The sequence below is a fragment of the Pinus tabuliformis genome, chromosome J (genome assembly GCF_031772625.1).
Source record: "Pinus tabuliformis cultivar Carrire ecotype Pingquan chromosome J, CPIR1, whole genome shotgun sequence".
NCBI lineage: Eukaryota > Viridiplantae > Streptophyta > Pinopsida > Pinales > Pinaceae > Pinus > Pinus tabuliformis.
Genome location: NC_142295.1, coordinates 1,294,532,219 through 1,294,550,568, shown reverse-complemented (window position 1 = coordinate 1,294,550,568; position 18,350 = coordinate 1,294,532,219). Strand labels below are relative to the sequence as shown.

General features: G+C 35.0%; 1 protein-coding gene across 1 annotated transcript; it reads left to right on the top strand.

Annotated features, from left to right (window-relative positions):
• The first annotated feature begins 295 nt into the window (after positions 1-295).
• LOC149232029 (cytochrome P450 76T24-like) lies at positions 296-4,187 on the top strand. The gene is made up of 2 exons (XM_089379332.1): positions 296-1,265; positions 3,344-4,187. Exons 1-2 carry the CDS (start codon positions 369-371, stop codon positions 3,983-3,985), a joined length of 1,539 nt encoding a protein of 512 aa, XP_089235458.1. The 5' UTR covers positions 296-368; the 3' UTR covers positions 3,986-4,187.
• Positions 4,188-18,350: the final 14,163 nt, after the last annotated feature.

Here is an 18,350-nt window from a genome sequence, read left to right as displayed (position 1 = left end):
TCCTAGTGGGTAGGGTTTTCTCCACGATCCTCACAGAGGAGGACGCATGGCATGGGCATTTATGTTTATAGTGCAAATTACCAAACCCGCTTTGCAGGTCATTGACAAGTTGAACCATGTGTTTGAAATTACTGTGCAATATATTGACAAGTCGTATAACGTGTTTGAAATTTCTCTGCAAATAATCTATGAAGCTTCGAATCAGCCTTTTCGTTTTCGACACCTACTAAAATCTATGGGATAACGATTTTCCATGAGTTAGTGACAATCCTTTATATATATATATAGACACGCAGAGGGAATGAAAGTGGAATATATCCTTATTCCTCACTCTGCCCAGTGAACCTCGAGCGTTTGTATGTGATAGAATGCTGATGGATATGGGACTGTTAATTTTGTATTTTGTACTGCCCATCTCCTCCATTATCATATACTTCATCTTGGGAGTGTGGAGGAGAAAGTACTCTCGGCTTCCTCCTGGGCCTCCGAGATGGCCTATTGTAGGAAATCTATTGCAGTTGAGTAATAGACCAAACGAATCTCTCTTCCATCTTGCTACCAAGTACGGCCCTCTCATGTCTCTCTCCCTCGGGATGCAAACCACAGTGGTGGCCTCCTCTCCCGCCATGGCAAAGGAGGTTCTCAAAACCCATGACCAACTCCTTGCTGGCCGGACCGTCGTGCAATCACTCAAGGCCATTTCCCACGAGAAGTCCTCAATAGTTTATGCTCAGTGTGGATCTCACTGGCGTATGCTCAGGCGTATATCCAATATGGAGCTCTTCTCTGTGAAGAGGCTAGAAGCTCTGCAACACCTGAGAAGAGATCAAGTGAATCGAACGATTCATGAGATTTATGGGGATGCCCTGGAGGGAAAGTGTGTGGATATTGGACACATTGTGTTCCAGTCCGCGGTCAATCTGTTAGGCAACATGGCCTTTGGTAAAGGCGGGTTCGATCTCCACTCTCAGGCTGTTGAAGAGTTGAAAGACATTGTTACCAAATTGATGGAACTCTGTGGAATTCCCAATATAGCGGACTTTTTCCCCTTTCTTCAGTTCTTGGATCCTCAGGGAATATCGCGTGGCGTGAAATTCTATATGGGGAAGAAATACGAGATTATTGATAAATTCATAGACGGTCGCCTAGCCACTAGAGGCAACAGCAGCGACAGAATTGATGATAGTGAGAAGGATCTCTTGGACGTTCTGCTAGATATGAGAAGTGATGATTTTACTCTCACTGATATCAGGGGCTACTTAACTGTAAGCCTTTCTTCACATGCTAAACTTAATATTTGATTGTTGACTTTAGAAATATTTCAAAATTTAACTAACTTTGATTGTGGATTTTTGGATATATATCAAAATTGAATCGAGAGGATTAAGTTCAAATTTTTTTTAGTGATTTATATCTGTCCATTCTCAATTGAGCCCCTTATCCCTTATCCCTTCTCAATTGAGTCAACCGTTTACTTTTTTTTATTAATTTGATAATGATGTTTCTTTGATTGTAGACTCCAGTCATAGGAGGGAAGTGAACCTGATCCTGATTACAGTCCAGCAGTAAAGTCAATAATAGAGTTTGTTATTATATTTTTAATAATTATGGGAGGTTTATAATGGGAGGTTTAGTTGCAGTGTTTATTGTCTTTTTAATTAATTTGATAATGCTGTTTACTTAATTGTAGATTTCAGTTATAGGAGAGTCCAGCAATAAATTATTTTTAATTGATTAATCAGATTATCTTGTTGTCATTATGAGAGGGTCAAAGTCAACAGTAACAGAGTTAACAGGTGCTTTTATTGCTTTTTTTAATTATTTTGATAGGTCTGCTTCTTTCATTGTAGATTTCAGTTAGAGGAGCGTACAGCAAATAGTCAAGTAGTCAATTTGATGAATTTGGTTGATGGTTCTTCTGCCTGATTACAGTCAAGTAGTCAAGTCAATAAATAATTGATTTTGTTATTCATTCTTTTAAATGGAATTTATGTTTATCTGATTAATCGGATTATGTTTTTATTCAAATGATGGGAAGTTCGGTAAGTAATAAAGTTAACGATTGATTTAATTAGTTTAATTTGATAATATTGTTTTTATAAAGGGAATAATTAATTTTATTATTGACTTTGTAATAATTTAATTGTATTGTAAAATTATATTTAAATATTAATAAATATAAATTTATTTATTTTTTAATTATATTTAAATATGATTAAGTAATTTTTTTTTTTACTTTTTATTTTAATTTTTTAATAATTATTCATATATATTTTATTTTAAATTTAATTATTTAAAATTATTCATATTTTTATTTTTTTTAAGTTTAATTATTTTTTTTAGTATAACCTGAAACCTTCTTTCATGGAGATGTTATTAATCCTTAACATTTTCTCTGAAATGTGTTGAGATAGTGCATGTCATCTTTTATCTCCAATTAAAATGGTTTTTGACTATATTTTTTTGTTTTTAAATTTTAATATTTAAAATTTTGATTAGTTTTTAGAATAATTTAGAAGTTTCTTTATAGGGAGATGCAATTACTCTTTAAATTTCTCTTTGATATGTTTTGTGACAGTGTTATCTTATTTGTCTTTGGTTATACTTTTTCATATTGGATTTGTTATATTATATGGTTTTTTTTTTCCTTTTTTAAAGAGTTTTGTTTTGTTTTTTTTTTTTTTTTTTAATTTAGTAAGGTTACATTTTCATTATTTTCAATATATATCATCCCCATTAAAGTGGGGAATTGAACTAGTGATTTTACATCAATGAATGCCTTAACAAAACACTCAATCATCATTTATCCAAAATCTCCTGAACAAGATAATTTTGTTGTAGACTATTAACCTTGTGCAGATCTTGTAGACTCTAAAGTTTTACAACTACATATTTTTAAATCTGTATAGTAAATTTGATGCAAAATGATTAGTCTATATATTTTTAATAATATATATATATATATATATATATATATATAAACTTTATTATATATCCAAATTGTACTAAATTTACCATTGACATAAACTCAAATCATATATCGAATGAACAAATTGTACTAAATTTACAATTGACATAAACTCAAATCATATAAATAATTTTCTAGAATGACCATGCCATTCTTTTAATAAAATCATTAATTCTTTCCAAATATTTATATATATAGATTAGAGACAAAAAGAGAAGAAGTCGACTTTGTCTAGTCCAGAAAAAGTCGCAACCTGTTCGCAGATGTTGGGCATAGAGTATTAAATGTATCTTTAATTGAAAAAGTCGCAACCTGTTCGCAAATGTTGGGCAGAGAGTATTAAATGTATCTTTAATTCAATTTTGGTTGTTGTAGGACATATTTGGTGCTGGAACCGACACAACTACAACGACAATAGAGTGGGCAATGGCAGAACTGATTCGCAACCCTGAGATAATGAAAAGAGCTCAAAAGGAACTGGACGATGTGGTTGGGCGAAAGCGGAAGGTGGAAGAAAGTGATACTGAGCGTCTCCCTTATCTGCGCGCAGTAGTGAAAGAAGTGTTTCGCTTTCACCCGACGGTGCCTCTTCTAGTCCCACACAAAGCAGACAGCCGTTGTGAGGTTGGGGGATTCGTGATACCCAAAAACAGCCAAATACTTGTAAATGTGTGGGCGATCGGAAGAGACCCTACGCTGTGGGATGAACCAACCATATTCATGCCAGAGAGATTTATGTGTGATAATAAGAAGATAAGTGATATGGAGTATAGGGGACAACACTTTGAGCTGATACCCTTCGGAGCAGGAAGGAGAATGTGCGTGGGGCTTCCATTGGCGAGTCGGATGGTTCATCTGGTGTTGGCTTCTCTCATCCATTCATTCGATTGGGCACCTCCCAACGGCGTGAATGCTAAGAAGATCGACATGACTGATAAGTTTGGGCTCACGCTTAAGAAGGCAGTGCCACTATATGCAATTCCCACTCCACGCCTTCCTTCTGATATGTACTACTGAGGTCTATGCATGTCGTTCTCTGATTCATCGGCTTGTCCGACTCACTGTGGTATGACTCATCTCACAGACACTCATACACGATTGCAATCAGATAACTGATAATAAACATGTCATATGCTTAGGGTAGATATTGTACTGGAGCGGTATATTATAAGTTTCAGAGCCAATAAGATCCGTTAATTGACAGTTCACATGCTTGGTATAGATATATACTGATAGATATACTGGACTGGTCAGATAAATGTCATGTAAGACTTCTCTTTAACGTTTTGTTATGTAAAGGGCTTTGCTACCTACTATTTTGGAAGTGAGAAAAGTGAGTTCATGGTTTAATTCGGTTTTCGTTATTTGGTTCTAATCTAGAGGGTTGACGTAGAGTATATATATATATATATATTTACACAATAATTTGTTTTTATTATAAAGTTTTATAAGTTTTATTTAATTTAATTATTATTTTAAAATAAAATTATAATATTTATTATTTATTTATAATAAAACATATAAAAACACAATAATAATATTTATTGTAAAATATCATTTAACGATAAAATATCACATATAGTTGATGATAAATTTTAAACTAGGGAGAGTTTTAAAGTATAAATTTAATATTTATAATAAAATTTTAATATTAATATTAAATATATATATAATTATATATGTTATTAATGTTTATTAAATATTAATATGTTAAATATTAGTTTAATTTATTTTAGTTTTTGGTTTACTAATTATTTAGAGAGATTATCATGTGTAATTTTTTAGTGTAAAATTTGAAAAAAAAATTGCACTTTGAAAGATTCTTGATAGATATAAAATTATAAATTTAAATTTGTTTGTAAACCAAAAATAACAATAAATCATAATATTGTAGTAAAAACCATTTACCGAATTTAATTTTTTATTTTTTATTATAAAATACGTATTTTAACACTTATAACAAATTAACACCTAATAACATTTACCAACCCTTTAATTTATATAAATATATTACTAAATGCATTATTTCAATAATAAAACATTTAACATACTAACAACTATCCTAAAAAGTGATCTCTATATTCAGAAAGAAAACGACTTTAGTTCTGGGTAAAATAATTGAGCGTCGGATTATAGTTTTGAGGATTATGAACTGAAGATTAGACTTCCATCCTGGGACGAATTTTTTTTATAAACATCCCCTGACATTTTTAAAAATCTCCTAGGTTCAAACGGTTTGGCATATTTTTATGCTCGTTAAGGATGTTGCTTAAATCACTTTTTATATATATATATATATTAATTCCTGCTTTTGGCAACGCAGGGATTATTGCGATCGATTGGATTGGTGTTTAACGCGTATTAAATCGCTTGACTAAGTATTGTATTTATTTTTTAACTAATGTTTTAGCAAAAATATTTGATCAACAAATTTTTATAGTAAGTTTTAATTTTGACCTCTTATTGCAGGAAAAATGTTATGATTTTACTAAACTTAAGATGGTCATTTAAAATTTTACTTAAACGATATTTTAATGCTAGCAAGTACTTAGCATTACTTGAAAAACATTTAATGTTTTGTTTTTAACTGCAATATACATATATCCAAAGCAATGTAGCTTCGTGGCAAGCTCCATGTCCTTCTTTGTCCATTGATATATCCAAAGCAATGCAGCTTCGTGGCAAGCTCCATGTCCTTCTTTGTCCATTGATATATCCAAAGCAATGCAGCTTCGTGGCAAGCTGCATGTCCTTCTTTGTCCATTGATTTAGGCATTAGAGAAGTGAATTTATCATATCCCCACCTCATGTCCATTGATTTAGACAGCAGTGGGAGGAGTGAATACATCATATCCCAGACCTTTGATTTTGTTGGATCGCTATGGGAAGTTGATGGTTGAGGGTCTAAAGCCTGCAATTCCAAGCACTAGACGAAGTCCAGTGTTTAAAGTCTTCTATTCCAAGCAAGTCCAGCGTTTAAAGCCTGTTATTCCAAGCACTAGACATGGTGGAGCTGCTTCCCAGTGTTCGGCGCGACACAATATCAAGTGGGGTACAAACCAATGTTAGCTCACAATTCTGCCAACTCCATCAAAACGGAAAATGTTGACATGTAAGCTTGTGCTTTATTTCTGAATATTTATGTGCATCTCCTCCCTCAAGTCATGAATTTGAATGTTTCTTACAGTGGGGTGAAGAGCCCCTTTTTGATAAGGATAAATATCTGAAAAGAAAATTCAAACCAAGCCCTAATGGAATTTCAGCTAAATTAACAAAAAAATGTTCTTCAGAGACTTACCATCCCTAATTTCAGAGATTTTGATTTTGAACCCAAGTGACAACCCCTTCTGACTGAATGCGGGGTGTTAATAATATCTTTTCACGATCTTTGCTCCTGCTCTATTGTTTGACTGTTAGAGCGTCACGATTTTGTTGGAATGAAATCAATGTTGTTGGAATGAATGCAACATCCCAAACATAGCTTCAATTTAGGGTGTAATAGCTGAAGAAAACCTTGACTTTGTCATGCACAATAGATTCGACAGGGCAAGAGAAAACAATGAAAAAAAGCTAATGGACCAAGCAGGCTGGGTTCTTAATTCATGCTATGTGGATGGGACAGTGAGAGAGTAGTCATAAAGGGCGTGTATGAACCCTTCTTCTAGAGTCTGAACCCTGTAATAGGTTGCTTCTAGAGTCTGAACCCTGTAATAGGTTGAGAATATGTGCCTTTAGCGGGCTTTAGCAGGGAGATTGGCTGAGTATCGGTTATAAAGAAACACTTCAATTGAACCAGTGGGTCGGAACCCATTTGGTAAACTCAATGTGGGCTATAGATATTAATTTGAGGAGGATAGGTATTATTAGAGAGGATGTAGAGATTGTAGATCAGAGTAATAGCAAGAAAAATTTGTTTTTCGAAGTATGAGGAGAGGGAGGAGCTAGTTGTAGAGGAGCTATGGCAGAAGGTTAGGTCAGTATTTGATACCTATTTTCATGCTCATGATACTCGATGTAGAGCCTTATGAACTTGACATGTTGCCTATCAGCTTACTGAAGCTCATTACTCTATTCCAAAAAGGGAGTCGTTGTTGTCATGAAGTATCAGTCTCAAAGATTTCGTTGAAGTGGCAACACACACCCGGTTCAATGATCACTCTCACCCGGTTCAATGCATGGATATATCCAGATGGTACCAGGCAAACATAAAAGAAATATAACCTGTAACACAAGCAAGCAGCTAAGAAAAAGTTTGAGACACCTGTAGTTGCATGCACTCCCACCACATGTTTGTGGAATAAGGTTTTTAACTTTTTTATTTATTATATTTCTTATTTTATTTTTTATTAATTTTTTTTATAATTTTTATAAGTATGATAGAATGCCTACAATGTCCCAAGATGCATGCTTTACACTTGTCCAGATGCGACTATTTCACTTTGAACATTTCTCATGTTTGACTGCTATTCATGTTTCTTATGTGGAACAACATCTCATAAAGATATACCATTGTACTAATAACTTGTAATTATTGACATCACTTAAGACCACGGACGTTGGATTATGTCATTGGTTGTTTGGTTATACCGATCATCCCAATAATATAAGGTGGGATGCCCATTCCAACAGCTTCAATCTGACCAAGCATGTATCATAGAGCAAACCAAGGAGGTTGCATCATATAATATCACATAATTGGCACTTAAAAACTTAATTTGTTTAGAGATTTAAGGACATTCTGGAAACCTGAGATCAGTAAAAACTTTGTTGTTGATGCTTACTCTATCTAATTATGACTGATAGTATTGTCATATTCTAGAAATTCAACAAAGGTAAATTCCAAAGAAGGTTGGAGACAAACAAAGTATGGTCTAACTAGTGAAAGGTGCACATTCTATTCACCTTCTACGTCACATAACCTACCTTAATAATACAACCATAATAATGCAGGCAACAATTACAACATGGCATCAGCCATCAAGAGAATTGTTGGTTTGCAATACTACAGCAAAAATACCACTAAGAGTTTACCACCCCCAACACCAGGTTTTATTTTCAGTGAACTTTATGGTGATACCTGAGAATAATTACATATCTTATGAGGATAATTACTCTGTGGGTAGTTTCTGTTTTAAAAGAAAATTTAACAATAAGAAAACAATAATCAAGGGCATCCTTCAACTGTATTAATTCTAATGAAAATAGTCTTGCTTGATTCTATTTAAAATTTGTAAGCCCACTGAACGAGTAAGTGTGGAGCTGCATTTAAATAAGGAGCTTTGCTAGCTCAAAATCAATCAAATTATCCAGTTTAAATTAATCAAATTTTTAGTTCTAAAATAATCAACTTAAAAAGGCAAAAGATGGGTGAACCTCAAGAAATGGGTGTGTGTTCCATTTGTAGGAAAAAATCAGAGGCCCACTCAAGAAAAAACTCAAAATGCAATAGGAAGGTCATTTCACAAAAATGTCAAACAAGATATGAGTAATCATGTGATAATTTCCTTATAAAAATTGCTTCAAGAAAATGTTACAAAAGAATGGGCAACACAACACGGGCATCTGACTATATGCATGTGCAAGTTCCATGTCATGACAATGTAGCTATCAGCGTTCACAAAAATGTTTTTTGATCAAACATTTCTTTAAAGATGAGAAAGAATGGGCAACACAAGATGGGCATCTGACTATATGCATGTGCAAGTTCCGTGTCATGACAATGTAGCTATCAGCGTTCACAAAAATATTTTTTGATAAAAAAATTCTTTGAAGATGAGAGAGATGTCTATGTTGAAAATAGAAGAGAAAAACAAACTTTGGCTAGCTTGAAGCGAACCCCAGATTCGATCTGTGTTCTCTTTTTCCATTTCTCTTAATCTGTATTTATACATATAGGAACTCGTATGTAGTTACAATGTTACAATGAGACTAAAATGTCTTCTCTTAATGAGCATCTCTACGAAAGGACTAATGAAGCATCCATAAAGAGATTCAAATTGGGGTCTAGCATTTTGAGTTCCTCGTTCATTTCCATTTCAATCTCGTTCGAAGGTAAAGGAAACCTATAGAAAGGACAAGTCCTTTGGTTATGATCAATCCATTTGTCCAAGCAAGCTCTATGAAATATATGCCTGCAATTCATCAGGCTTTGGATCTCTTCAATTTTTTCAATGTTGTTTAAGCAGATCGCGCACATAAGATCCCCATCCTCTGCTCCTTCTACAAAAACACCGAACTCTACAACAGGAAATAGCGCATGAATCTTTTGTGCAGAAACTAAAGATTTCACCTTGAACCATGGTTTGGCTTGATCTTCCTAGTAGGAGGTGTTGATTTCAAGAAAATATCCAAGAACCACAAGATGAAGAAGAAGATAGCAGATAATGCTTCTGATAAAGCCCAACAAATATGCTACATTAAGGACCAGCCTCAGGATGAGAAGTTCTGAATATCTAACAAGAAATCCCATGGTGGAAGAAAGGCAAGGCAAGGCCTCAATCAGTGAAACAAAATGTTGAAATTAGTGAATTTTTGCCTAGAAATTCAAAGGGGGCACCACAACCGTGGTTGTCCCAACCAAAGCCAACTATTTATAGTCCTGGAAGGAAAAATAAGGCAGAGGCAAGGAGACCTAGTTACAGAAAATTATATGATTTTTCGCAGACAAGGGCATGCAAGTTGAAGTCACATAATTGCAATGCAATCCAATAAAGGATCAAAATTCTGGTGCTTAGATTAAACAAACTAGTAAACCCTCCTCTATTTAAATGTACCACATGTCATATTTTTGATACACCAAGGGTGGGTACATAGGGAGTCCTAATGCAAGGGCTTGCAAGGTTGAAAAGGTGGCAATGTATTTGTAGTTGGCAGTGGCACACTCGAGGCACCCAATACCTAAAAAAATAACAATGTCAGTGAAATTGAGCACCATGTACCAATGTTTTAAAACTCTGACTTCGACTCGGCCGGCTCGATTCCGACTTCGACTTGGTATTGATTCAGCCGGCTCGATTTCAATGACTCGGTCATTGTAAAAAATACATTAAATATTTTTTTTTATATAAAAAAACATAATTTTAAAGATTTTCATTCATATTTCCAAACACACAGCATTATAATATAGATAGAAGACAACATATGATCAAAGTAGGCTCATGAATATATCCATTATATCAAAATGGCACCCAGTGCTTTGTCCAATACATACATGATGATGATATAGAGATCAAAGAAAAAACACATAACCAAGGAGGCTAGAAATGGCCTCTACAACAAAAGTAAACTGTGACCAGTACCACTGGCTAGTGGCTACTGCTAGAGGAGCCAAGATCATCTGGATCAACCACTGGTAGCATATCTACATGCTTCATAGTTTGTAACTCATTTTTAATCTTGTACCCTCACCAATCATCTTAGACCATCTCACCAAGATGGATGTTAATAGATGTATTCATGAGAAGAACTACAAAAGCAATTTATATGTGACATAGATCAAGATATAAGATCCCTAATGCCAAAACTTCTACATCCACATCTACATGTAGCCATGACAGACGCATCTACACCCCATAGAATATTTTGTGGCTATTCTCTAGTTTTAGGATCCCTTGGGGCAAGTTTGTTCCCATCAACTTTGTAATATGTCTAAAGATAAACTGCCATCTTCCAAGAGAGAATTGCACCTATAAACATTCTAACTAGGATCACATGTCTGATTAGCATTTCAATTTCATGTGCCCTCTTTATTACATGGTTCTCAGATAGTATCATTGTTTACTTAGAAATTCACATTGTTCCTTGAGGAATTTTATACAATGAAGGCAACAAATGTCTTGCTCCATTCTTACAGGAGATTTCATGTTCTTGGCAAAAAGTTCACAACATTAGATCCTATCAAATTGCCAGTGCCAGACTCATCACTTTCTATTTTCAAGCACTAAACGATTCATGCCACAGGAAGCCGAGTGAACAAGTAAACAACCTATGAAAACAGTAAGCTAATGTGGAATTCATGTGTCCACCAACTTTTAACACAAATCTCTTCACCAAAAAGCAAGTAAAAAAAAAATCGTTGTTTTTTTTAGTTTTCAGGCCACTGTTACCGAGCCGGCCGAGTAGGCTCGGACTCGGCCGAGCCGGCCGGGTTATTACCGAGCCGGCCGAGTTGTTAGACAACTCGGCTAGCTTGGTAATAACCCGGCCGGCCGAACCGGTTTGATGGCCGAGTCGACCCGGTGAGGGCTTGACTCGGACCAACTCGGCCGAATCGGTTCTGAGCCGGCCGGTTCTTAAAACAGTGCCATGTACACCCCAAACTGGGATAGGAACTACAATGTTTTTCTAAATGTGTAGAAGGGGAGGATAAGTTTCACATGACAAACTAACTCCTGGTTGCTTAGTAGGCCTAGCATAACAGTTTTCTTTGTTTACATGTATTTCAGTTTTCTTTGTTTACATGTATTTCCATGATTTGGCAGACATTTATGTTCCACTAGTTGTGAGTTGTTAATGGGTTTGGATGTCGATTAGGATTGCTAGATTGCGTTTTTGAATGGTTGCACATCCTTGATTGACGTTGACATAGTATATCAGCAAGGACTAGCGCTACGTAGTTGCCCTTGTTTAAGATGTTGCATTTATCGAATTAAGAGATTTGTTGACACTTAATCATGGGGATTGGTTGAAAAGTTGTAAATAGTGTAAATAATAAATAATGGAAAAAGAAGAGTCGTCGGGAGATGAAACCCAAAAGTCACTCCCTCATGTATATAACTATGAGCAATCTAAATGAATAAACATATTTCATTTGAGGAGTTACCTCCTTGCCTGACATGGTATCACTCCACCACTCTACGTTAACTCCACATCACTCCATACCACTGCACTTTCGTGCCTTAAAGGCTAACCACCATAATGCTGTGATTTTAACGCTGCCTTTTGTGTAACCTACCCCATATACACCCTCCTCTCCCATAAACCACCTCCCCCTCATAATACCTCTATTTGATATATGAGAGTGCAATTTTTATACTTACTATCAAAAGTACAATTTTATATATTGGTAGCAGAAGATTTTTTTTTACAGTACACAGATTTTACAATGCATTCATTGATATCTATTATGGGAATGGTTCTCACCGGGAAGAATGGTCACGGAAGATCAAACACACTCTCATTTTTAATGAATTGTGGAAAGGAGTGTGTGTTGGAGAAGGAGACAAAGAACCAGAGAAGCCTACCTTAGACAAGGAATTTGCCATATGGGAAAATAATAACAACAAGGCTTATGCCTTGATTGTAGCATCAGTAAATGAAGAGATGAGTCACCATATTTCGCCATTTTCAAATGCTTTCGAAGCCTTACAAAAACTGAAGGAACTCTATTACTAACACTCTGTACTTGAAGTTGTTCAACTCATTATTAAATTGTTCATCCTTGAATTACAAAATGATGATCCTCTTGCTCTTGCATCAAAAGTAAAATCTATTATGCATGATATCAAAGTCACTAATGTTGAACTAGACATTCCTCTGATAGCTTTTGTCAAGGCACTTTATCCCACTTACTCAAATTATCTTGAGTCATTGTAAGCAAATGGAAACCTCAAAGAAATTACCTTTGACTCCCTTGTGAATAAATTTGCTGAGAGAGTGAAAGATTTTTGGAAGAAGACATCTCCTCAGTCTTTTGAAGAGGATGTGTGTCTTGCACATAGAGAAAATAATCTTGCTCAAGATTCTTCTAGAGGAAGAGGTGGTCGAAGAGAAATAGGAAGAAGATATTTCAGAGGCAGGGGGGCAGACACTCTCAAGGAGAAAAGTAAGATTTGTATTGCATACGTTGTAATAGAGATGGATCGCATGATGCATCCACATGCAAGTTGTCTTGGGATAGAATTGAGCAGGAAATAAATCAACCTAAAGGTAAAACTAATGACAAAGATAAAGGTAAAGCACCTGAATCTGCTCACTATGTTGTGGCACACTGTAATAATGGAGTAAATAAAAACTTGTTTGATGCTTCACTTGCTTCTTGGAAAAATGATTGGTTGCTTGTTTCAGGAGAAACTTGCCAAATGACTTTATAAGAGATTTTTTTGAAGAATTTATTGACAATGTTGATGGAGCAGTATACTTTGCAGACAAATCAAAACTCAAGCCATCAGGGCTTGGCACAATCAGGCTCAAATTGCCTGGTCTTCCAGACTTTCTTCTGCATGATGTTTTATATCTCCCATAACTAAGGAGAAACTTGATATCCTTGGTCCACATCGATCAACAAGGACTCTCCATTCATATGTTTGATGGAAAGGTTGAGGCGAGAAAAGCATCAGATCACTCACTTGTCAAGATGGGGATAGAAGAAGAAAGGCTTCTCAAGCTGCAAGGTACCTCTGCTTGTGCACAAAATTTCCAATACAATTCTCATTATGATGAAGGTACATTTCCATCAAGTTTATTATGACATGCTAGATTTGGACACTTAAACTATCACAAACTTCGCTTGTTGAAGAAAAATGGTATTACTGGTTTGCCTACAATTCCTAGGAAACTTAAGCAATGTGATGCTTGCATTCTAGGAAAGCATAGCAAACATTATTTTCATGATTCACATTCTAGAGCACATATAAAACTTGAACCCATTCATTCAGATTTATGTGGTACAATGCTTGTCCCTTCTGCAAATGGAAATAAATATATGATGACATTTATTGATGACTACACCAGAATGTGTTGGGTTTATTTATTGAAGAACAAATCTGATGCTTTTCAAACATTCAAGAACTTTTATACATGGATTGAAAATGATGCACAGTCTCATATTGGATCTATTCACATTGATAATGGAAAAGAATACACTTCAAATGAATTTGAAAACTATCTTTGCCAACATGGGATTAAACATCAAACAACTGTGCCTTATAATCCCCAACAGAATGGAGTAGTTGAAAGAATGAATAGGACAATCTTAAATGTGGTACACTCCATGATGTTTTTCAAGAATGTAAAATTGATGTTTTGAGCCGATGCAGTTCTATGTGTTGTATATGTAAAAAATAGATATCCATCTAATGCTATTAGAAACAGGACTCCTTATGAAATTTGGTAATGGCACATTCCTTCGGTAAAGCATCTTAGGGTCTTTGGTTCCACCTGTTATGCCTTGATACCAAAGGTACATAGAAACAAACTTGGTGCAAGGAGTCATAAGTGTATCTTCTTGGGGTATTCAAACACCTCCAAAGCATACCGTCTCTATGATGAAGTTAATAAAAAGTTTGTTGTATCTAGAGATGTAATCTTTCTTGAATCTTCCAAAGCTGACAATGTTGTTGAGCAGCAAATTGATCACTTGGATAGATTCGCAAATGCAAAATCATTTTAAGAATTTGATAATCAGATTCCACATCTTGAAGGGGGGATTCCTATACTGGATCAATCTATGGAATCTTCTTCTGAAGCACTCTCTCCCCCACATGAAACTCCAACCACTGATGATACTTTGAGTGATGTGATTGACATAATTGGGAGACTCAATCTTGATTCAGTCCCAACTCAATCAACTGAGCAGCCTGGACCATCTCAGAAAGGTCCCCCAAAGTGGCTGACAAAGACACTTGAAAGTGTTCATCCTGATGAGGTTGGAAAGACAGGAACAAGAAATTCAACCAGGCAAAATGGAGGTGATGTAGATGATTCTGATTCACCTATTGATATGGATGTTTCTTATGATTGTGAACTAAATTTGTCTACAAATTTTGAACCAACTTCCTTCAAAGAAGCCGCTTCTCATGATGAATGGAAAGAAGTGATGCAAAAGGAGTATGATGCCTTGATAAATAATGACACTTGGAAGCTGGTTGATCCTCCATTGGGAACCAAACCAATTGCTACAAGTGGGTCTACAAGAACAAGTATAAAGTTGATGGCTCACTTAACAAGCACAAAGCCAAGCTTGTGGAAAAAGGTTTTGCACAGAAGTAAGGGGTCGACTATGAGGAGACATTTTCCCCCACGGAAAAATGGGCTACCATCAAGGCACTCTTTGCCCTAACAATTCAAAATGGTTGGAAAGTCCATCAAATGGATGTAAAAACTACTTTCTTGAATGGAGATCTAAAAGAGAATGTTTTTATGTCCTATCCTGAAGGATTTGTTATGAAATGACATGAACATAAAGTATGCAAACTTGTGAAATTCTTGTATGGCCTCAAGCAAGCACTGCGAGCCTGGTATGAAAAATTAACTGAGCGTCTTTTGAAACTCAATTTCAAACATTATGATCTTGATGATGCAACTTTGTTTGTCAATAAAGTTGGCAAAATAGTTGTACATCTTGTGGTATATGAGGATGATCTTTTGATGACAGGGAACAGTGAGAGCTACATTGCATCCATAAAGAAGGAATTGATGAAAGGTTTTGAAATGACTTATTTGGGCTATGTTCATTACTATCTTCATATTGAATTAACTCAACATCCGAAGTCTATATTCCTTTCTCAAAAGAAGTACATTGGAGATCTATTGAACAGGTTTGGCATGGCTGAATACAATCCTCTAACTAATCGAATGGAACAAAACTTAAAGCTCACATCCATTGAAGGAAAAGAATTTGAGGATGCAACAAAGTATAGACAACTTGTACGAAGTCTCAACTACCTGACTACTACCAGATCAGACATTTCATTTGTTGTTGGAATCCTCTCCAGGTTTATGCAAAAGCCTTGTGAGGGACATTGGTCTACTACAAAAAGAGTTCTAAAGTACTTGAAGGGAACTCAAGACTTTGGACTCAAGTATAAACAGGTGGGCGACTTCAACTTGATTGCATACTTTGATTTAGACTTCGATGGAGACAAATAAACTGGGGTATCTACTTCTGGTTATGCTATGAGTCTTGGATCAAGAGTTGTCTCCTGGAGATCATGCAAACAATCAGTTCCAACAGATTCCACAACAGAGGCAAAATATGTGGTAGCAGCTGAGGCAACAAAATAAATTGTGTGGCTCAGGAAAATCTTGGAATATTTGCAGGTAAAACAAGTACATTCGACTCCACTCATGATTGAAAACACCTTTGCAATAAAGTTGGCCAAGAACCCAAAGTTCCATGATCGAACAAAGCACATCAATACAAAATACCATCTGATTCGACATCATGTTGAGGCCAAGACAATCCATCTACGCCATTGTTCCACTAATGAGAAGATTGTAGACATCTTCACCAAAGCACTTGGAAGAGAAAATCTTGAAATATTCAGAACGATGCTTGGACTCACCAACATCCCTTCAGATTAAGGGGGGGAATGTTGACACCTAATCATGGGGATTGGGTGAACAATTGTAAATAGTGTAAATAATAAATAATGGAAAAGGAAGAGTCATCGGGAGATGAAACCCAAGAGTCACTCCCTCATGTATATAACTATGAGCAATCTAAATGAATAAACATATTTCATTTGAGGAGTTACCTCCTGGCCTGACAAGACCAAGAATTTTTCTGTAGTATAAATTAAATAAATCACATGCACTAGATATGGTCTTTTCCAATGTAATTTTCAAGTTATTGAAAATAAAAAGTGTTGTATTATAAAAATTAAAAAGAAATGTTGTATTATAAAAATTAATTTGAATGTTACATATAACAAATTTGATTGGGGCGATCACAAATTTTGGACATCGACGATGTTATTCTGCAATTCTTCCCGACCCACAGTTTTAGAGTTGATAAACCCCAACCGATCAACAACTTGGGCATTGTAATCGTCATTCAAACTGCGCCATTATATCTATGATATCATTCGTTATCATAACTCATTCAAACTAACGCAATTATATTTCTAATATCTAGGGTTTGTAGATTTTGTGGGGATGATATTGAATATGAGATGCCGGAAATTGCTCCACAATAGTCATTTTTGAATATCTACCTTTCAAGTCTGCATCAAGACCCATCAGCACCACAAAGGTCGAGAGGGTTCAATATAAGCAAAAGAGAAATGGTGTAATAAATATGGAGAGTGTTCAATATAATGTACTAACCGTGAGAGGATGAAATATTAATGGAGGTGAAATCAAATTATTTGATATTTTTAATTAAATTATGCTAATTTTTTAATTGATTAAATAAAAATTTCTGATTATAAATACATAACTTATAAAATGTTTATAATTTTAAATATTGATATATATAATTATTAATTAAATATATAGTTTAATTAAATATATTAATATATATTTAAATAATTTAAATGTATTAATGTATTTAATAATAGATTAACAAATTATTTGATTTAGGTAAATTAATTAATGAAAGTATTGATTAATGTGTTTAAATATTTATTTGAAAATATATTTATAGTGAAAGTATTAACTAATATGTTTAATTATTAATTTCATCATATGTCTTTTAAATATATTTGTAATATCATTAGTCTTTTAGTAAAATTTGACTGCTTCGATAGTTGTTGTCATTATAAGCTTGGTTCTAACAATTTGATTTGATCATAATTTGGCATCAAGTTTGGGGTGGAACTCCCATCTAGTGTCATTCATTGAGAAACAATAATAGTTGCCTAATTCCAAAGCAATCCAAATCCAAAGCTCCAAATCGATCGAAATCTCCAACTTCTTGTATTCTTGGAATATGCCAAAATCCAATAAATTGAAGTTTCCAATCTATCTAAACCCTAAGTTAACTTGTTGCATTACAGAAATCCAAAAAATAACAAAAATTCTCTGTAATATTAAACAACGAGCCAAAACTAATTATATCTATACATGGGTCGATGTGCGCACAACATTGGTCAATCTATCTGGCATAGGACCTCACCCACGACGACAACTGTTGTGTCACTGCGGTGGACATGTCCTTGAAACAGTCCAAATTTAAGTAATTGCGACCCGTGGTGAAGGTGTTGATGTTGAGCTGGTCCTGTATAATGAAATCACCCTCCTTGAGGAGCCTGTGGATGAGTATGAGGAATTTGAGTGTCGCAACCTAATTGTGGGTGCTCCTTAGGTGCCTCTTGAGCTCCGCTATGCAACGCAATAACAGGAGTCGTGAGGTCGAATACCCCAAGTAAATGGAATCCATGTGTTTTTATTACATGAGGGACTCCTTGTGGCTATGACTTGCAGGACATATCTCAACACAATACAAAACATGTGCGACATACCTCAAAACATGTAGGACATACCTCAAAAAAAATGTGTCATTGATTGTAATATTGCCTTTTCTAGATATGGTCAAAGTGGACGGAATATGCCCATGGTATTTTCCTTGTGGGAAAATAATAAAATAAGGTTTCTAGAGAGTCCCTCTAGCCTATTAAAGGGGATAGAAGCTAGGCATTTGGATCATTCATATTTTGTCTAT

Coding starts and splice junctions, on each gene's coding strand:
- LOC149232029 (XM_089379332.1), top strand. CDS start 369: ATGCTGATGGATATGGGACTGTTAATTTTGTATTTTGTACTGCCCATC. Junction 1,266..3,343: donor ATATCAGGGGCTACTTAACT/GTAAGCCTTTCT, acceptor TGGTTGTTGTAG/GACATATTTGGTGCTGGAAC.